Source organism: Chiloscyllium punctatum, chromosome 4 (assembly GCF_047496795.1).
Source record: "Chiloscyllium punctatum isolate Juve2018m chromosome 4, sChiPun1.3, whole genome shotgun sequence".
In the NCBI taxonomy this organism is placed as follows: Eukaryota; Metazoa; Chordata; class Chondrichthyes; order Orectolobiformes; family Hemiscylliidae; genus Chiloscyllium; species Chiloscyllium punctatum.
In genome coordinates, this window is record NC_092742.1 from 91,086,820 (window position 1) to 91,108,942 (window position 22,123).

At 47.5% G+C, this 22,123-nt stretch overlaps 1 protein-coding gene across 3 annotated transcripts in view; it reads left to right on the forward strand.

The window, feature by feature from the left end:
• Nucleotides 1–22,123, forward strand: part of mapkbp1 (mitogen-activated protein kinase binding protein 1) — a 229,896-nt gene that overhangs the window by 116,515 nt on the left and 91,258 nt on the right. For 2 of the 3 annotated variants that reach the window (XM_072569283.1, XM_072569285.1), the window contains 7 exons: nucleotides 589–771; nucleotides 3,722–3,739; nucleotides 6,950–7,110; nucleotides 12,556–12,745; nucleotides 16,459–16,605; nucleotides 18,324–18,508; nucleotides 19,827–19,918. In XM_072569283.1, coding sequence (XP_072425384.1) covers nucleotides 589–771; nucleotides 3,722–3,739; nucleotides 6,950–7,110; nucleotides 12,556–12,745; nucleotides 16,459–16,605; nucleotides 18,324–18,508; nucleotides 19,827–19,918 — 976 coding nt within the window. The remainder of the gene's footprint in view (nucleotides 1–588; nucleotides 772–3,721; nucleotides 3,740–6,949; nucleotides 7,111–12,555; nucleotides 12,746–16,458; nucleotides 16,606–18,323; nucleotides 18,509–19,826; nucleotides 19,919–22,123) is intronic. The other variant, XM_072569284.1, reaches the window with a different exon arrangement.

Sequence of the window (22,123 nt, forward strand, 5' to 3'; positions counted from 1 at the left end):
AGTTAGGTGGCTGTTTTAGGTGACCCAATGGGCTGAAGGGCCTCTATGAATCTCTATGATTATGATTCTGTGCCTTCTGCCAGGGATCCCCCCCACCCCCACCCCACCACCACCACCACCACCGCCGCCTCTGTAATGATTTATTTGGGTGCTGGGCAAGTTGTCACCAGGGAAGACGCCTGACTGACCTGTCCAATACAGCTCACCTCCCTGCAGTCAGTCATGGCAGGATGTGCCCATGTGCTGTTGATTGACCCACAATGCCCTTGGAGAGGGAGTTCCAGGGTTTTGACCCAGCAACACTGATTGACAATATTTATCTGTCTGTCTGTCTGTCTCTCTCTGTCTCTCTCTCTCTCTCATTCTGTATGTTTAGTTGCCTTTCTCCAATGTTAACTCTACCCAAGTGACTGGGTGTTGAAGAGTCAGGATGAGGCCCCAGTGAGGTGTGTCTGCTTCCCCTCCCCTCCCCCACAGCCCGTTCTCCCACTGTTTCCCTACTGCTGTGCTCTGCTGGTGTTCTCCTAACCCTTGCCCTGGCAAGGGGTGGATTTACACTGACTGAGGTTGGTTCACCTTGTGTTTCAGGTCAACGCCACAGTGCCTCTCCTGGGCCGCTCAGGCCTGTTGGGCGAGCTGCGCAACAACTTCTTCAGCGATGTGGCATGTGGGCGCAGCAGGAAGGCCGACAGTACGTTCTGCATCACCACCTCGGGCCTCCTCTGTGAGTTCAGCGACAAGAGGCTCCTGGACAAGTGGGTGGAGCTGCGGGTAAGTGTCACCAGCTATCCGTCACCAATCCGCCCCAGCGACAGTGGAGCCAATGAGCCCCGTTCCTCTTTTCAGTTCTCTCGCAGGATACACTCATTAGTGGGATGTTGGTGTGCTGATCGTGTCAGCATTTATTGGCCGTCCCTAGTTGCCCCTTGAGAAGGTGGTGGTGAGCTGCCATCTTGAACCGCTGCAGTCCACCTGCTGTGGGTTGACCCACAATGCCCTTAGGGAGGGAATTCCAGGATTTTGACTCAGCGACAGTGAAGGAAGGGCGATATATTTCCAAGTCAGGGTGGTGGGTGGCTTGGAGAGGAACTCAAAGCGGTGGTGCTCCCATCTATCTGCTGCCCTTGTCCTTCTAGATGGAAGTGGTCATGGGTTTGGAAGGTACTGTCTAAGGGTCTTTGGTGAATGTCTGCAGGGCATCTTGTAGATAGTACACACTGTTGCTACTGAGCATCAGTGGTAGAGGAAGTGGATACTTGTGCCAATCAAGTGGGCTGCTATGTACTTCATGTCTCAAGCTTCTTGAGTGTTGTTGGATCCAGGCAAGTGGGGAGTATTCCATCACACTCCTGAACGGTGTCATAGTGATTCCACTAAACTTGATTGAACTATTCTTATTCTCATAGAATCCCAACAGTGTGGAAAGAGGCCATTCGGCCCAACTAGTCTACACCAACCCTCTGAAGAGCATCCTATCCAGACCCATTGCCCTCCCCTATATTTTCCATCAGAATTCCACCCAGCCTGCACAGCTTTGGACTGTGGGAGGAAACCCAGAGGAAACCCACGCAGACATGGGGAGAACGTGCAAACTCCACACAGACAGTCGCCCGATGGTGGAATTGAACTCGGGTCCCTGGCGCTGTGAGGCAGCAGTGTTAACCAATGACCCAGCCCGTCTTCCCTCCAATTTCTGAACCATTAGTCTGCTAATATTTGTAAGCGTTTAATATCGCGCTCACGTATATTCCAACACACTTCGCTGCTGCACTGTCCCTGAGACAAGGTGTTAGACTGTGGCTCCATCTGCCATCTTAAGTGGGCCTACAAGATCCCACGGTGCTAAACTGAAAAAAAGGTCAAGCTGATTTTGCCAGTGCTGTGGTCATTATTTATCCCACAACCAAGGGATGAAGCCATGACCTCATTGCTGTTTGTGGGAGCTTGCTGTGTGCACACTAGCCGCTGCATCAGCGATGGCCACCCTTCGATCAGGCTCTTTGGGTTGTGAGGTACTTCGGGACATGTCCCATCATCGTGACAGTGATGTGAGTGAGTTATTCCTTGCACCTTGCCTTTTTTATTTAAAGGGGTATTAACCCTCCACCGCTGTGGTTCGTTGCGCCTTCCTTGTAAATCAAGGGCTGAGTGGTCTGCTGGGACTTTTGTTTGTGGGCGTTTTCTCCTGATGGGAGTAGGGGGGCAATGGCCTCCCTTTCCAATGATCTCTGTGAAAGAAGTCTCCGCCTAGCTGCCGGTTTGAGGTGTGTCCACCGTCTGGTGGCTCTAGAAGGTTGAGCCGGTGCCCAAGAGGGCGATGATTTCTGTAGCCCAATAGCCACCTGGTGCTCTGTGGCGCCCAGGCTTCAGCCATTGGGTGAGATAACGGCCGCCAGGTCCAGTGCCAGTGTCACCATTACCCATGGGGCAAGGAGCAGAGAAAACCCAGATGAGCATGGCTTGACCTCCCGCCAAAAACATTCTGATGGGCTCCGTTATCCTCCATCCAAAGTGTTGCCCCCTGGTTACCGGGTTGCCCCCACCCCCACACACTTCGGTGCAGTTCCTTCGTCCCCACTCTGGTGGGTCGCCCCACAGCCCTCGGCAGAGCTTGAGTTGGACTTCTGCCTCTGTCGGGGAGTATGAGTCCCGCCTCCAGGTGCATCCCTGCCCAGACAAAAGGCCAGCAGCTCTGAGGTCCCGCACAGCGCCACCAGGAAGCAGCGGCCGCTGCCGCGACTGCACCCAATTCCCAGCATAGGCGTATGCAGGAGTTGGCTGGTGTGGGGATCAGTGGGGTTTCCAGCCAGTCAGGCCCTGGGTTGTGGGGGGTGCGGTGGGGGATCCAGGATGGGGGGGGTGGGGGGGGGGGGGGTAGGGGGAGGTGGTAGATATAGATGGGAGGGTCTATGACGGAAGCACACTCGCTCTTTTCTGCCAGTGAAAGTGTACCCAAACTGTGTGGCCCCCAACCGGACACTGGGACTATTGTTGTGGGACGCAGGAAGAGGGTCTCAAGTGTCCAAAACCTGCCCGACTGCTCCTGAGTACCTTTGTTGCATATTCCCCCCATGCTCAGCTGCCTTCTGATCCTCACGTGGGAAGGGGACTGTCTATAAGACTCTACCCAGAAATGTCTCAGTGTGTATATAATCCGACCCTCACCTGATCACCACCTCATCAGCAGCTGGACAGGGAGTTACCTCCCTTCACAATCCCAGGCAGGCTATTTGCAGTACCACCAGGGGGAGGCACTGCTCCACCAGACAATACTCGTTCCCACATCACTCCCCCCAGCCACCCCCACCGCCCGGGTGGGATGCGTTCGCATTCACGGGCTGGACAGTCCTGGTAGGCTGAATGAATTGCTATCATCTCAGAATGGCAGGGAAAGTCAGATTGACATCTCACTGCTGTGATGCAGGAGGGAGGGCAGGGCACACAGATTGCACACAGCAGGATCCCACAAAGCAGCTGCAAAACAGGCTGGCCAGCAAGTTTGCTTTCTTGAAGTCAGTCGGTCAACCAGTAGGAAGATGGTTAGGACGTGTGAGGGGCAATGTGGGTTCATTCTGCATAGCCGGTTCGAAGGTGTGGTGTATATGTGTGTGTCTGTGTGTACGTGCCTGGTGTTCTGTCAGCTCAATGTGCTGCTCTTTATTGTTTCTCTAACACTTGATTCCCTCTCCTCTCTCGCTCTAACGCTATTGACTATGAAAAGAACGCAGACAGTACAACAGTAAGTGTCCGATGTCAGTACCTTTCATCACCCCATTCAACTCTGACATCTCTCATTGTGCATCTGCCTCTCTGTGACTCGCCAGCGTGGTCTGTTACACAGCGCACGAGGGTTCAGGGAGCTGGAGTCCATCAGCTTTTGTTGTGGCCTTTATGTGCCCGCTGCAAGTGAATGTTTCTACAGCATCGCTTCGCCCATGCTCACGGAGCATCTTTGCCTCCTTGTACAGTAACTCCTTGATCGCAATTCGTGCCCCTCCCTATCTCTGCAATCACATCCAGCCCTGTTACTGCAAGTTCTTCTCTTTTCATTCTTTTATTGGTTGTGGTTGTCACTAGCAAGGCCAGCATTTATTGCCCGTTCCATATATTATCCGTCTCAGCTGGTAAGGGTCAACCACATTGCTGTGGGTCTGGAGTCGTGTGTAGGCCAGACCAGGGAAGGATGACAGATTTCCTTCCCTAAGGGATGTTAGAGAACCAGATGAATTTTTAGAAAGTGATCGATGAGAGTTGTAACATTTAGCATTACAGCTTTATATTCCAGAATTAATCATTTGTTGAATTTAAGCTCCACCAGCTGACATAGTGGGATTTGAACCTCATATTTTCCAGGCCATTAACATGGGATCTCTGGAGACCAGTGACACTGTCATTGTCAAATTGAGTTGCTTTTGTTTTGGAATTTAAAGCTGCTGTCCGTCGTGGTGGCTTTGAAACTGTCACCAATTATTGGGCAAACCCAGCTCCTTCACTGATGTCCTTCAGGGAGGGAGATCTGCCATTCTCACCCGGTCTGGCCTACATGTGACCCCAGTCCCACAGCCCCAGAAATGGCCCTCGCAAGCTCAAGGGCAATGAGGCATAGGTAGCAAATGTTGACCTTGCCAGCGACCCCATGAATGGATAAAGAGAAAAAGGCACATTAACGGCAGAATAAATGGAGAGCCTCTACAGTAATATCCTCATTTTGTTTCATACTGCTGCTTCATTGACATCTTTGGTTGACGAGCTGAATTGAGTGTCTGTCTATTGGCTGCCAGGGGCAGTAAACTAAGTGGTGCCTGTCCTTTAATCAATCCTTTCTCATTTGCATGTAAACAGTGTGTGATGCATGTCGTCTTGCACTCTGACCTCAGTTGAACAGTGTGGTGAGGATGTGCATGGAGTCTCGCCCTGTCACAGATGTTGTGCTGGGCCAGCCTGTTGTGCCATGTTCAGCTTTCTCCTGGTTCTTAGCCGCCCCTCCTAGAATCAAAGAATTGTTTCAGCAGAGGAAGAGGCCATTCGTTCCATCTTGGCTAGTCCCACTCACCCCTGCTCTTTCCCAACAAACCTGCAAGTACTTCCCTTTCATGTTGTCATCCAATTCCCTCTCGCAAGCTATGATTGAATCTGCTCTCGCAATAGTCTTAGCCATTCCAGCTCCTAACCACTTAAATAAAAAGGTGTTTTTTTTTCCTGCAAGTTACTCTGCATTAGATTACCACTCCTTTTTAACCTGATATCTCCATGCCCCAATCTCTCCTTACCTCCCTGCTCCTTTGCGGTCCCCTGTCCCATGCACTGAACTTGCTGGTCAAAACCTCACAAATGCTTAATGGGACCTCGCTCAGCAGGCTACATCTTGTGCGCAGCTAACTGGACAGGGAAGGAACAGGAGGGGAGATGGAGATTGTCTTAGCCGTGCGTTGATGGCTCACACACCAAGATTGTTACCAGCCGGGAAAGTAAGTATTCGATGAGTGAACGTTCTGAGGGAGTGACTGCTTTCATCCGGCAATGCTGAAGACTCCATGATAGCCACCCAGCCCTGACAGCGTTACAGTGCTGAAGGTCAATAACACAAGGAAGCCATTTTGTCTAGTCAACTCACTCCTCATTGACAAGCTGCCCCTTCCTGACCTAGTTCTCAACCTCTTTGCATCAGGACAAAGCTCCTTAAACTGTCGATGCAGATAGCACCGGACATGTTTTTCCATGCGGGCAAAAATATATTGTTTGATTTAAATCCTAGCGTTTCCTCAGTTTTATCTGTGTCTCCCTCTTTAAAACCACACTGAGCTGTTCAGTTTTCTCAAATTCCTTCTTCACGTCGACTCCATTAAATCAAATCACTTCAGTTCCCTGTTACCGTGGAAACAGGCCCCTGAGTCTATCCTATCCAGCTTACAAAGAAGGGATCCCAATGTAGGGCCAAAATAAGAAAAATGGTTTTCTCTCTTGAATCTACAGAAATCTACAGTTCCTCCTGCGAGAAGTAGAGGCAGGGTCATTGAATGTTTTGAAGGCCGAGGTAGTTAGATTCAGGACTAACAAGGGGAGTCAGTGGTTACTGAGGATGGAGTGCGAATGCAGAATTAAGGCCACGATCTTATTGAATGGTGGAGCAGACCTGAGGGACCAAATGGCCTACTCTTGCTGCATTCCATATGACTGTATGTTCTATACCCTTAATTCCTGATTTTCACATTTACATTGTTCTACTTTACACTTTTTTCAAAGACCCTAATACCTTTACAACTTAAGATGCTTTCTGACCACCATCTCTATAAAAACAAAGTATTGAAACAAATATTTTCAAAGCTGTCAGTTCCAATCAAAATGGTACTTTTGTTCCTAAATCTGCGTATAAGCTTGTGTGTGTGTGTGTGTGCGCTTCTGTGTGTATGTGCGCTTCTGTGTGTGTGTGTGTGTGTGTGTGTGTGTTCTTCTCTGTGTGTGTGTGCGCTTCTGTGTGTGTTCTTCTGTGCATGTGTCTGTGCACGTGTGTGTGTGTCTGTGCATGTGTGTGTACATGTGTGTGTGTGTGCCTGTGAGTGTGTGTGTGTGTCTGTGCATGTGTGTGTATCTGTGTGTGTGTCTGCTTCTGTGTGTGCATGTGTCTGTATATGTGTGTGTGTGCCTGTGCTTGTGTGTGTGTCTGTGCTTGTGTGTGTGTCTGTGCATGTGTGTGTATCTGTGTGTGTGTCTGCTTCTGTGTGTGTGTGTTTGTGTGTGTGTGTGTGTGTGTGTGTGTGTGTTCGTGTGTCAGTTGCTGCCTGCAACTAAAACCTTTGTCAGTAAGAAATGACCCTTATTTAATGCAGGAGCAACTTGTTTGGAGGTTCTTTTGCAGAGAACATCCACAGTTACGAGTGTTTTATTTTAATGCCTTCAGAAGAAACTGCAGTGAGAGTAATATAATGCTGATGCTTTCCCCTCCACACAGACCACAATGGCCAACTGCTTGTCGGTCAGTGAGGACTTTATCTTCTGCGGCTGTGCTGATGGTACAGTACGACTTTTTAACCCTGCAAACCTCCACTTCATCGCTACGATGCCCAAACCACATCACCTGGGCATGGACATCGCAGCTGCCACGGAGCCCAGGTAAGACTTACGATGGACTAGTGCTTTATGGAACTACTGGCCCACCAGAGGAACATTCCAGAAAGATCTTCTGTCTAGAGCACCACGACCACTGAATGTTGAGTTGAGAAACATTTCAGACAGCATTAAATTCACTGGATGTGAGTAATAGTAAATGTGGCTCATAACGGTAAAGCGGTTGTCTACAGTGAGGCTTGTGGCACTAGGCACTGAAGGGATGGAGATATTGTTGAGATGCAACCTCAGACTGGCAAATACACAGAGACAGAGAAAGGGAGGGCACACACACACACACACACACACCACATACACACACACACACACCACACACACACACACACACACACACACACACACACACACACACACACACACACACACACACTCTCTCTCTCTCTCTCTCTGTCCCTCTCTGTGTTATGGTATGGACCAGACCAACCCCCTCCAAATACTTTACCAAGGTAGCCTAGACCCTAACTAGTCTTATTTTGAAAGGTAGATATAAAGTGCCATGTTCCAGATGCAATGCGACTGGTCACACTACTTGATGTTAAGCAAAACACAACTTATTTAAACACAGTGGTTCAAAGTACAACCAAAGAAAGAGCAATGTAGAATCACTTAACCCTATTGGAATACTTAACTGAATAATGCAGTAACTACACTAATTAACTGTTCCAAAATAGTAACATCCCATAAACACACCCCTTGGTCAAAAGGCAGATTCAGACACAGATTCGCACACACAGTTCTCCAATCCAGGAGGCAAAAAAAAAACATCAGGAGAAGATTTAGAGAGAGTAGCAGCTAAGAGACATTCACTGAAGTTTCCAACTCTGTTGAGGCCCCAATGGCTTCTGCTTAAAGCTAAACCTAAAAACAGAAATCCTGATCTGCGAGAGCTGGCCACATCCATTCAAGCTGCTAAAACACACCCAAGGTCTCCCAAGTTGTTTACTCAAGTGGTTCTGGTAGACTGCTCACTGTCTCTATCTTACAACCTTTCTTCAAAAAAAGGACAAAATAACTTCTTAAAGTCACAACAACGCATGTATGTGTGCACGCACACACACAGACACGGTACACAAATACACATGTGAACTCACTGATGCACAGATAAAGAGAGAAATTTGCATAGACACATATGGGGTAAGTAATTGCAGACACTGCTAAATGTATGTATAGAAAGAGTAAGATGTACACACACTGGAGTACAAGTATGGATACACTTTTACAGTCAGTTCTGCTACAACATGGTAGTTCTGTTCTCATCAATCCTGTATTATATGAAACTCGCATAGTAGCAGCATCATTTAAACTAATGGGGCCGGAATCGCATTATACAATACACGCTTTAGAAACAGTGTCCCCAATTCGTCAATCGTGTTATAGCGAATTTGTGTTAATGAAACATGCGTTGTAGCAGAACAACCAGCAAAGTGGATAGACAAACAGGCAAACAGTTAGAAAGATAGGTGGATGGACAGATAGACAGGCCAATAAAATGTAACAAGGGAAGTAGGTTTCTGTAGAGACAGATTAATGAAACTGCAGAGGTAGCTAGAGAGTTAAAGAGCAAATGGGGAGCTGCAAAGAGTGAGAGATAGCAGAAACAGGGATTGAGGTGGAGAGGCATGTGCAAAGTGAAGTATAGATAACGAGGCCGACAAATACAACAGTGAGACAGCTGCACAAAAGTATCAACAGGATGGGCTGACATTTGTTCCAGAGGTAGAGAGAGATCTTCTGTACAAAGGTCCACCATGCTGATTGGCCAGAAGGATGTTGTTTTTATCTTGAGACAGCTTCTCAGGGAGTGAGGACAATCCGAGTGGAGTCAGCAGGTGCACAGTCTCAGGAATGAAGTCAGCCAGAGAGAGGAAACTGCCCACACTCGGAGCCCCACACTGAGTCAGAAGCTCGCCCAGTGTGAAACCATTAACAGCGGAAGAGGAACTCGGTGCCATGCCATTGAGCCCTCACGGTGGTGGCAGAGCTAATGGATTATGAATAGTGAAAGTGAGGGGGCAGTGTAAGTGCCAGCCTGGCTCACTGTAATGTGGCAGGGGACGTGATTGGATGGTGGTTATAGACGTGACCCGCTAAATGGTTGTCATCTGCCAAGTAAGGCCATAAGACTGAGGAGAAGAAAGAGGCCATTCAGCCCCTCAATTCTGCTCCGCCATTCTGTGAGATTGTGGCTCATCCTGAACTCCACTTTTCACTGTAACCCTTGATTATTCTACTGATTTGAAGTCTGTCTGTCTCAGCCTTGGATACACTTAACAACAACCACCAAGTTCAGCTGGGTGTTATGGCAATGGCCCAGTGGTGATGTCACTTGAATGCTCATCCAGGGAGCTAGACTCATGTCGGTTTTAATCCCACTCAGGTAGACCTTGAATTTTATTGAAATCTAGTGATAGTAATGGTGACCAAGGAACAATTGTTGTTTCTTTATAAAAAAAACTATTGGGTTCACTCGCATCCTTAATGGAAGGAATTCTGACATATCCCTACCTGTGTGGCCTACATGTGACTCCAGACTCACAGGGCAGTTGGAGATGGCCTCCCACAGTCCGATATTCCAACGCTTTGCTCAAGGGCAACTAAGGATGGTCAATAAGTGCTGACCTTGACAGTGATGCCCACATCCCACGAAAGAAGAAAGGGACCATAAAAGACATGGAATGGTTTGAACCCTAGAATCGATCCCTACCTTGGAATTGTCAACTTTCTTGAGAACGTTCAGTGCGGTTGGGGGAGAGAAGCGCATAACCATGCCAAAGCTGATGTTAGCAGCAGAGACAGAATGCAGTATGGCCTGGAACTTCCCCAGCAGAGTCAGGGCTGAATGATGGGGCGGGGGCAGAATCCTGACATGAAGCCAGTCTTCACTGTTTTCCGAGGGCAGAACCAAAAGGGAACACATTTCCCTTGGGGATGATCGGAAAGTCATCAAGAAAATATTGAGGGTTTCAATAAATCGATTTTGAGTTGCTTTATCTTTGAATGGTCATCCAGGGAGCTAGACTCATGTCGGTTTTAATCCCACTCAGGTAGACCTTGAATGGATATCCCAGTTGTGGAATCTCTTTCCAATCTGTCATCAAGTTGCCAGTGTTGTTGAGGTGAGTGCACAGTGGGAGGTGGAGCTGGCAGACTGGGAAAGGCTTTGATCAGAGCTGCAACTGTGGCTAGCTGTCAGGATATTGGCCCACTGATGGTGAAGGAATGGTGATATATTTCCAAGTCAGGATGGTGAGTGGCTCAAAGGGGAATTTGAAGGTGATGGTATTCCCATGTGCCTGCTGCTCTTGTCTTTCTAGATGGAACTGGTTGTGGGTTTGGAAGGTGCTGTCTAAGAAGCCTTACAGAAGACTTTCTGCAGTGTGTCTGGTAGATGGTACACACTGCTGCTACTGAGTGTCGGTGGTGGAGGGAGTGAATTTGAATGTGGTGCCGAACAAGCGGGCTGCTTTGACCTGGATGGTGTCAAGCTTCTTAAATGTTATTGGAGCTGCACCCTTCCAGGCAAGTGGGGAGTATTCCATCACACTCCTGACTTGTGCCTTGTAGATGGTGGACAGGCTTTTGGGAGTCAGGAGGTGAGTTAATCGCAACAGTATTTCTAGCCTCTGACCTGCTCTTGTAGCTGCAGCATTTATATGATCAGTCCAGTTCAGTTTCTAGTTAAGATTAACCACCCAGAATGTAGAGAGTGGGGGATTCGGCGGTGTCTATGTGATTGAATGCCAAGAGATGATAGTTAGATTCTCCCTTGTTGGAGACAGTCATTGCCTGGCATTTGTGTGGCACAAATGTTGCTTGCCACTTGTCAGACCAAACCTGGATATTGTCCACCACATGGACTGCTTCAACTTGCTGGACAAAAAGTAAAACCAGTGGCCTCATTTCCAACAAGCCAACAATTACCAGTCTCTGATATGAGGCACTTTGGATGAGTGTGGAACCACAGTGCTGCCCACACACCCTGAAAGCAGAGGCTGTGTGGGTTCTGAACATGAGTGTGCCATTCACTGCAGAGTGGGCTGCTTGCCCGAAGGAATGCAGTCCTCCGTCCCTCACTAACTCTCTCTGGAATTAGTGTGTGTTGATGAAAGTCAGAGGGGAACAATGGATGTACACATCAAGTGATGATTCCTTCCTTGTTTCATGTGGTGCAGCATGTGATGTGCACGTAGGCGCGATGGCTTTTGGCTTTGTTTGTTGCTGCACATAAACAGGTCACGGCCATGCGAGAGGCTTGACCTTCAACCTAAATCATTCAACACCAACGCAGCGAGAGCAGCTTAGTAATGAAATATTCTCATTCGTGAAGCAAGACGTTCTTTGTTTTTTTGATGCCAATTTCTTCTCCCCCTCCCCTCCCCCCCCCCCCATGTAATGTTGCTAATCATGCTTTGTGGTGAAAGGAATCTGACCATCTCTAGTCCCTCGCCCCATTCTTTTGACCCTCCCCCACCCTGAGAGATGTTCACCAAAGAGGAAAGGACTGTCCATCCTGGGTCCTCTCTGGCTCCGCCCATCTGGTACTTGCACAGCAGGCCAGTTGCCTTGATGTGTCCTCCCCAGGGTCGATCCCTTCTCCAGGCTGGTTTTGAGGCTCTCCCCTACTTTTCCCCCCCTCACTCACCTCACCACAGCTCATGCTCATGTAGCTCACTCTGCGGTGGACACTCCAACCCCTTCCATATCAGTGGTCTGACTGCTTGAGTCCATTTTCTGTCTAAAATGTCAAGGAGGCCCCTCTCTCTCTCCCTCCCCCGCTCCCTCCCTCTCGTTCAGCCTGCAGCCCTGGCAGGACTCCGAGCACCTCCTATTGGAAGACACCCACCCTCCCTACTATCTGGGCCAATTTTGGGGAAGATCAGGCCTGGGTGACTGTTCCCTCATACAGCGCAGGATTCTGACCCCTAATGGGGGAAATGGCCAGTGGTGTTATCACTGGACTGTTAATCCAGAGACCCAGGTAATGTTCTGGGGACTCGGGTTCAAATCCTGTCATGGCAGATGGCGGAATTTGAATTCTAGAAAGATCTGGAGTTAAGAGTCTAATGATGACCACTGTTGATTATTTGGGGGGGAGGGGAGGTGCAGTCCATCTCGTTCACTAATGTCATTTAGAAAAGGAAACTGCCATCCTTACCTGGTCTGTATGTGATTCCAGACTCGCAGCAATGTAACTGACTCTTAAGGCCCTCTGGGTAATTGGGCTGGCCTGGCCAGAGATGCCTTCAACCCGAGAATGAATTAATGAAAACGTCACCCTGCCCCACTCCGGCTGTCTAACTACAGGTGCTTATCCCAAATACTGGAAGGGGGCACAGACTGCTAGCAAATAAAGAGGCTGTGGTTCCCTCAATGGCACTCCATGGTTGGGTCGTTTTCTGGTTTATTAATGCCACTCCATTCCTTCTGCAGCCACCTGTTCTCAACCAGAGCAGATGCCAAGTACCCAGACACCATTGCTCTGACCTACGACCCCACGAACCGCTGGCTGTCATGTGTGTACAATGACCACAGCCTGTACGTGTGGGATGTCAAGGACTTTAAGAAGGTCGGGAAGGTATACTCTGCCCTCTACCATGCATCCTGTGTTTGGAGTGTGGAGGTAAGGCCACATTTTAACTCACTGTGGAAAGATATACTAAACAAGGCAACTTCCTCCTTAAATCACCTTTTAAAGTTATATTCCTTACATTTATTCCGTTCATCCTCTTTTTGTTTCTACATTACAGCGATATCTTCACTTCAAAAGCACCTGTTGACTCTAAAGAGCTCAGGGATGTCTTGGAGTTTTATAAGACATGATATAAATATTAATCAACCTTCCCTTGCTCACACCTCTTCCCTTCCCTACTTTTCCTTTTCTCTCCACTTTCCTTCCTTTCGTTTTCTCCCTCCTTTCCCCCTTCCAGTATTTGGTTACAGAACTTTACCCTGCTACAGTTGGCGCACTCACATGAGGTGCCCTGGGTCTGGAATGATTGCGATTGGTGTCAACACAGAGCAGTATTGCCAATGACTGTAGGCATCATTGAAAATAGCTGCCCATAGTGTTTTATGTCTGAATTTTCTTTTGCTGTTGTAGTCATTGTGAGAGATGTATTAACGGTTTTGTGCCATTGCCTGGTTTTCGCCAATCGTTTTCTCTTTATAGGCCTATGTAAACTTTTAAAGTTAGATCTTACGTTCCACACAAGCTTACAAAGTTAAGATTACTTCCACAAGTCTGGGGCCACACACAAGACAGATTGGGCTGGTTGGCCACCTTGCTTTTTTGAGATGCTGTGCTGCCCAAGTGAGCCCAGATTCATGACTTACCACCCCATGAGCAACTGACTCTGACAGTGCTGCAACGGGTGGATGTTCTGTGGATCTCCCCACAGCAGGAAGACAAAGGGAGTGAACAGATCCACACTGCTGCTCAGTAACTCTATTTCAATACAGCATGTCACTGATTAGATCTAGAATGGTGCTTCCTCAGTAGAAACTGGGTAACTCTCGATGGGGAAACAATGTGTTGTAGTCATGACACTGCATTACAGGTATGGAGACCTAAGAAGTGCCCTGGGGCAAGTGTTCCAATCCCGGTGTGGCAGTGGGTGGAATTTAAATTCAGTTAATAATAACTGGAGTTTTGAAACCTAGTGTCAGCAAAGATGCTATGAAACCATCATTTTTTTATTTATGAAATCTCATCTTTATGGCCTATATGTGACTCCAAGCCCACACTGACTTTTAACCACCCTCTGAAATGGTTGAGCAAGCCACTCAATTCAAGGGGAGATGGGTAATAAACGCTGGTCTTGCCAATGATGCCCAGGCCATGTGACGAAACTCGGTTAAAAACTCTTCCTCGCAGCAACATTTGCACAATCCTGACTTCAAATACCAGTCATGCAGCTTGTTTCTGTTCACCGTGTGTACAGGAGGGCAATGATGTTCCACAGCCAGGCAAGTCAGCAGAGATGGCTGAGAAACGTTGGGGATAGGAAGTCATGGGTGAAAGACATTGGGCCACCAATGTTGTATCAGTGGAACCGAGGCTCCTTGTGTTACAGTGGTAGTGTTCTGATCTGTGAGCTAGGAGGCCCAGGTTCAATTCCCACCAGCTCCAGAGACGTGTCATAACATTACTGAACAGATTGGTTAGAAAATATCAATGGAATGGGAGATTTTAAATTCATGGGAATGCAGAGGAAAGGAACAAAAATAGGCCATTCTCTCCCTTGAGCCTATTCCACTCTTGAATATGACCATGGCTGATACCCTCATCCCTCCCTCCCTGTCATATCCCTTGATCCCTTTAGCCACAAGAGCGATATTTACCTCCTCCTTGAAAACACAATGTTTTTGCCTCAACCACTTCCTTGGTGGTAAATTCCATAGCCTTGCCTCTCTCTGGATGAAGAAATGTCTCCTCATCTCAGTCCTAAAAGGTTTACCCCCTTTTCCTTAAACTATCACCCCAGGTTCTGGAGTCCCACAGCATCAGGAACATCCCTCCTGCAACAAAACCTGTCTAGTCCTGTTAGAATTTCATAGGTTTCTATGAGATCTCCTCACTTTCTCCTAAACCCCAGTGAATACAATCCCAGCTAACTCAAGCTCTCCTCATACGTCAGTCCTGCCGTCCCAGGAATGAACTTGGTGAGCCTTTGCTGCACTCGCGCTGTAGCAAGAACACTCTTCCTCAGACTAGGAGACCAAACCTGCCCACAGTATTCCGGATGTGTATTGTATAATTGTAGCAAGGCAATCACGCTCAAACCTTCTCGCTACGAAGGCTGATGTGCAGTTTGGCTTCTTGACTGCACACTTACCTTCAACGACTGGTGCACAATGACACCCAAGTCTTGATGAACACAGCCCTCTCTCAATTTACAACCGCTCATATAATTACCTTCCTGACTTTGTTCCCAAAACCAACAACGTCACATATATCCACATTATACTGCATCTGGCATGCATCTGCCCACTCACTCAGCCTGTCCAAAACACACTGCATCCAAGATCTCTACATCCCCGTCATAGTAAACCCTTCCAACCCAGCTTTATGTTGTCTGTAGACTTTGAGGTATTACATTTAGTTCCCTTATCTAAATTATTAACATATATGTGAAAAGCTGGGGTCCTAGTAGCAATCCCTGCAGTACCAGACTCGTCATTGCCTGCCATTCACAAAAAGACTCATTCATTCCCATTAATTGTTTCCTGTCTGCAAACCAATTTTCTATCCACTGCTCCCAAATCCGTGTACTTTGATTTTGCATATTTATCAAAAACCTTTTGAAAGTCCAAATAAATCACATCCACTGGCTCTCCCCAAGATCAACTCTACTAGTTACATCCTTGAAGAATTCCAGTGGATTTGTCAAACACAATTTCCCTTTGTAAATCTATGCTGAACTGTGTCTGATTCTATCACTGTTTTCTAAATATTCTCCTGTAAAATCCTTGACAATAGACTCTAGCATCTTCCCCACTACTGAAGCCAGACTCACTGGTCGATAATTCCCTGTTTTCTCTCTATCTCCTGTTTCGAATAGAGGGGTGACATTAGCTATCCTTCAATTTGTAGAAATTATTCCAGAGTCTAAAGAATCTTGGAAGATGACCACCAATGCATCCATTATTTCTAGGGCCACTTCCTTAATTACTCTAGGGTGTAGATTATCAGGCCCTGGGAATCTATCGGCCTTCAATCCCATTAATTTCTCCCAACACTGTTTCTCCACTAATACTGATTTGCTTCAGTTCCTCCCTCTCACTAAACCCTGTGTTCCCCATCATTTCTGGTATATTATTCGTGTGTGTCTTTGTGAAGACAGAAGTGAAGTATGAATTTAGTTCATTGGCCATTTCTTTGTTCCCCATTATAAATTGCCCTATTTCTGACTGTAAGGGTCTACACTAGTTTTCACCAGTCATTTTCTCTTTGTGTGCACATAGTAAGTTTTGTAGTGAGTTCTTATGTTCCCCACAAGCTTACTCTTACACTTTACTTTCCCTTTCTTAATCAATCCTTTGCTGACTTCTAAACTGTTCCCAGTCCTCAGTTCTGTTTCTTGCCAATTTGGATGCCTTTTGTTTTGTGTCTAATACTATCACTAACTTCCTCATAGGCTGTGGTTTGCCCAATGTTCTCTTTGCGCTCAGTGCCACGCAGGAATAAACAACTTGCTAAGCTGTGGAATCTGTGTATGGGAAGTCTCCTAGATAACAGCCCCACAGTAAAAGTCTTTTTTTTTGTTAATAGCATGCCACATTTTCAAATCATCGCTTCTGGAGGACCTAAGGTTGTATGGTTGTCTCTAACAGGTCTACCCGGAAGTGGAAGACAGTAATCGCGCGTGCCTCCCCCCAGGCTCCTTCATTACCTGCTCATCCGACAATACCCTCCGACTCTGGAACACTGAGGGCTCCAGCACCCATGGGAGCTCACTGCATCGTAACATGATCAGCAGTGTAAGTGAGCCACTGGATCCCTGTCAGATCGACAGACTCGGGGTCACCGAGAGACCTGACACTTCACCGTCCCTTGTCTGCTGCCTCACCGCATGTTTATGGAAATAAGTTTAGCCGTTCACAATATTTATTTGTTTGTTTGATTTATTATCGACACGTGTATTTTGTTACAAAATACAGCGGGGATGTATTGTGCAGTCTCGCTACTCTCCTGTGCCATCTTACAAGGCAGGAAAACAAACCGAAATGTCGAATCTAAAGGCAGCAAGGTTAAAAGAAAATGTGTTCAACAATGTTGGGGGGGGTTTGATCTCCTGCCCTCTGGATTCCTTACTCAGTCCGGTCGCTGTGGCTCCAAGCTGAATCACTCTCAAGTGCTGTCTGTGTGAGTTGCACTCAAATGGGCCAGCTATATTTGGTGACAATTTTAAGTTCCTCAAGGCTTAATGTCCTCTCCTTATATCCCTGACAATGCCTCCCCTACCCCAGCCTTTGTTTCCTTTAATTCCTAAGCTTACTTTCAGGTCCCTGAACTCCCCTTTGGTGGGTGCACAACATGAGGGTATAGCCTTAAACTGAGAGAGAAGTTGTTCTTTAGGGTGATGCCAGAAAGCACAAGAACTGACGGAGATTCTGGAACTCTGTCCCCAACAAACTGCTGAGCCGTGCAGTCAGTTGGAGAGCTGAGATTGATGGACCCTTGTTAGGTAAGGGTATGGAAGGCAGGTCGGAGTCATAAACGGTGGAGCTTATACAGGCATCTGATTTGTTCCCATTCTGATCCCCACAATGATTTAAATGTCCTGCTCCCATCCTGTTTTAGATTGGTCGCGTTGTGCCCAGCCCTGATCTGGATCCACCACTCCCTCCCAGAAGATGGCTGCCACCGTAACTCTAACGTAGAGTCAGAGAGTCACACAGCACAGAAACAGACCCTTTCGCTCCAATCAAATCATGCCACCCCCTAATCCCAAACTAAACTAGTCCCACCTGCCTGCGCTTGGCCTATATCCCTCCAAGAGGATCTCATGTAAAGGCATTATTTTGAAGAAAAGTTGCTGTCTCCCTGCTGTTCCAACACAGGTCTCATAGATCACTTGGACACTATGATATTGCTGTGTGTGAGTTCTCTCTGTCACAATTCCTGTCTTGCAATGGTGACTACGTTTCAGAAATACTTAGTTGGCTGCAAAAACACCGTTGGGGTATCCTGAGGTTGTGAAGGGTGCTGTATCAATGCACACCTTGTCAGTTTAAAATCACACAACACCAGGTTATAGTCCAACAGGTTTAATTGGAAGCACACTAGCTTTCGGAACGTCGCTCCTTCATCAGGAGCAGTGCTCCGAAAGCTAGTGTGCTTCCAATTAAACCTGTTGGACTATAACCTGGTGTTGTGTGATTTTTAACTTTGTACACCCCAGTCCAACACTGGCATCTCCAAATCTTGTCAGTTTGGCACCTTCCACATTCCCGTTAGAGAAACTTACTCATAAGACCATAAGACCATAAGAAATAGGAGTGGACATAAGGCCATTCGGCCCATCGAGTTCACTTCGCCATTCAGTCATGGCTGATGGGCATTTCAATGCCACTTACCCGCACTCTCCCCGTATCCCTTAATTCCTTGCGAGATTAAAGCGTGCTCACTCACATGTTTAAAGACAGCGGGTGAATGAACATTTCCGCCTGAGCCCGTGTTAATTTTCTCATCCCAGGATTTGCTGAAGGTTCTTTACATGGACTCCAACACATTGACACTGCTGGATGTGGAGAACAATTCGGCGGGAGGCTCCGACAAACCGGATGGCCAGGCCGCCGAGATGAAGACCGGAATTCGAACGCTGTGTGTGAGCCCCGATGGACAGCATATGGCATCTGGAGACCGGGCTGGAACTCTGAGGTGTGTCCCACTGATCCGAGTCAGACCAGTATTGAGTATGTGTGTGTCTGGGTATACAGCAGAAGCCAGCAGTAGAGACGGCGAGACTTGTATTTTAGTATTTTATAAAGGATGTCGTTAAACATGAGAGGGTTCAGAAATGCTTTACAAGGATGTTGCTAGGGTTTGAGCTGTAGGGAGAGGATGAACAGGCTGGTGCCGTTTTCCCTGGAGCGTCGGAGGCTGAGGGGCAACTTTATAGAGGTTTATAAAATCACGAGGGCCATGAGCATAAATAGACAAGGTCTTTTCCCCTGGGATGGGGGAATCCACAACGAGAGGGCTTAAGTTTAGGGTGAGAGGGGAAAGATTTAAAAGGGATTGAAGGGGCATCTTTTTCACGCAGAGGGTGGTATGAGTGTGGAATGAGCTGCCAGAGGAAGTGGTGGAGGCTGGTACAATTGCAACATTTAAGAGGCATCTGGATGGGTATTTGAGTCGGAAGGGTTTAGAGGGTTATGAGCCAAATGCTGTCAAATGGGACTGGATTGGATTAGGATATGTGGTCAGCACGGAAGAATTGGACCGAAGGGTCTGATGGCATGCTGTATATCTCTATGACTCTCTAAGATGAAAGCATCATGTCCTGAACAGCTCTTCAACTGAGTGGCCTTGGTAGGTCACTCCGAGAGGGCAGCTGAGAATCAACCACATTACTGTGGATCTGAAATTATGTGTAGACCAGACCAGGTAAGACCATAAGACAAAGGAGCAGAAATTAGGCCATTCGGCCCATCGGGTCTGCTCCACCATTCAAGCATAGCTGATAAGGTTTCTATCCGATTTTCACACTCTCTCCCCATAATCCCCTTGATCCTCAAGAACCTGACGCTCCCAGCCTCCTTCCTGATGAAGGGCTCCTGCCTGAAATGTCAATTTTCCTGCTCCTCAGATGCTGCCTGACCTGCTGTGCTTTTCCAGCACCACTCTAATCTTGACTCTAATCTGCAGCATCTGCAGTCCTCACTTTCACAGGTCAGCCTTGATTTCATGGAAAGGCAGAGCAGTCTCAATGGGCCGAATGGCCTACTTCTGTTCCGACGTCATCTGGTCTGAGGGGTAAGAGACAAGGAGGGTGTGAAGGGACAAGTTGGGATTTAGCGATAAGGGCAGCAATCTCAGCCTTTTTGCCTGGGGGTTCAGTGGGAGCATAATCAGCAAAGACATAGTAAAGGGTGACTATCACTGCTAGCTCAGATTGTCTGCACTCAGTTATTCATCGATCCTATAGTACAGCCTGGAAAGGACTGATATTCTTGTGTTGCATTGTGTCTGTCAGGGTCCATGATCTCCAGCTACTGAGAGAGCTCCTTCAAGTGGAAGCCCATGATTCGGAGATCCTGTGTCTTGAATACTCCAAACCGGAGACTGGTAAGAACACATTTAAAACCACTGCTTACCACAGTGAGGTTGTCCAATTGCTGCCATGTTAATCCTGTTTTAACCACATGCACTTATTTTGTTAAAAACCATTGTTTTCACCCTTTTAAAAGGGAGCATTTTTATGAAAGTGTTTGGGATTTTTATTTTTGGTTGATGAGACTGGACCAATTCTGACTCATTCTAATTCACACACACACACACACACACACGCACGCACGCACACACACACAGTGTGTGTGTGCGCGCTTAAGGAATTCAGTAACCAAGAGAGAAACTTTTCACAATGGTCAAGGAACACACTTAGATTTCAAACACACTGTTACCAACAAACATGAAAGGTTCACCAGCATTAACCATGTGAATGTGAGGAGCCATGTGCCCAATAACTTTGGCTGTATTTACAATTCCTGTTCACTAATCAGGTATACTGTTAGTCAGATCTGAATGGCATAGTATTGCTTCTGGCTACTATGTTGGACAGCTCTGATCTGTATCACCAAAACTGATATCTGAGTTACCTGGACAAACCAGTGACTCATTCACGATGAAGAGGTAGATCCTAGGATTAATATTCAGGTTGACATCAGCTAGAGTCATAGAGATGTACAGCGCAGAAACAGACCCTTTGTTCCAATTCATCCGTACTGACCAGATATCCTAAATTAATCTAGTCCCATTTTCCAGCACTTGGCCCAAATCCCTCTAAACCCTTCAAATTCAATACCCATCCAGATGCCTTTTAAATATTGTAATTGTACCAGCCCCTCACTCCAGACACACATCACCCTCTGCATTAAAAGGTTTCCTATTAGATCCCTTTTAAATCTTTTCCCCTCTGACCTTAAACCTATGCCCTCTAGTTTTAGACTCTCCTACCTTGGGAAAAAGACATTGTCTATTTACTGTATCCATGCTCCTCATGCTTTTATAAACCTCTATAAGGTCACCCCTCAACCTCCAATGCTCCAGGGAAAACAGCCCCAGCCTTTTCAACCTCTCCCTATAGCTCCAACCCCAGTAACATCCTCGTAAATCTGCGGGAATGGATCCGCTGGTCCAGATATCCGAGGAGCGGCGAACACAGACAGGTTGTCAGTCCATTCCTAGATTTCTCTGGATTGCCATTGGTCACCATTTCCAACCTGGAGTTCCAATCCCTGTTCCTTTAGAAATATGGAGCACTCCTGCGATCAAACAGCTCCCACTTCCCTAGTGCAGGACTGTTGAGGGAAATCAACGCAGCGCCCCTTTCTGCAGCAGTGACTTGTTGTGTTCAGAGATTTAAGATTTATTTTGAGATCTTTTGCATCTAGGCACTTTGTCAGTGGGGCTGTTGAAGTTGTTGAGGTAAGGGGTTAGGATGAAGGTTGGTGAAGGGTTAGGATGGGCAGGGTACCCAGGAAGCCATGGACTGGTTTAGCCAGTTCAGGGTTCATAGCGGGATGGGTCATTGGGTCGAGCAGGATAGTGGGTGCTGTTCTAGCAGCAGGAGTGGGAGGTTGTTAGGTCCAGCTTTTGGGCAGGGCCAGGGGAAAAGAGGTGGGGATGGTCCTTCGTGGGCAAGATGTAGAACTGTGGGTCTGTAAGAGGATAGTGTTGAGTCTAAACTGTGGATGATGGACTGCCAACATGATGCCGGTTGGGGCATAGTGAGGGGAGTGTGTTGTCTGGTTCTGGGACGGGCAGGGGAGGGGGGACATTGTATTGGATTGGCAAGGTGCAGGCAAGTGGGAAGTGGCAGTATGGGGTGTAAGGGGAGGCTTGGTTGGTTGGTTGGAGGAGAGTCGAGATGGGGCTGGGGGGAGTTGGCTTAATGGTGAGTTAACAGTTAGAGCAGCTTTATAACCCTCTAACCTCTCCTGGGTCACTATTCGCTGAACTGAAGTGCTGCAAAGAATAATGACTGTTTCAGTTATGACAGGCTTGTGCTCCCACTCTGTTAACTTCTGGCAAAGTTCTATGTCAGGACAACAGCCCTGCAAGTTGCACCTCGAAGAACACAGTTTCACAGTTTAAGTTGCAATGGATACAGATTTGAGGCCAGGGCTTAGATGGCTGCCTTGCAGTCCATGACCTGGGTTCTCTACAATCCCTGTATAGTTGCCTGGGACCCTGGTGCTGTGAGGCAGCAGTGCTAACCACTGAGCCACCGTGCTCCTCCAGTTCAGGCCTGTGGCGTATTCCTAATTTCCA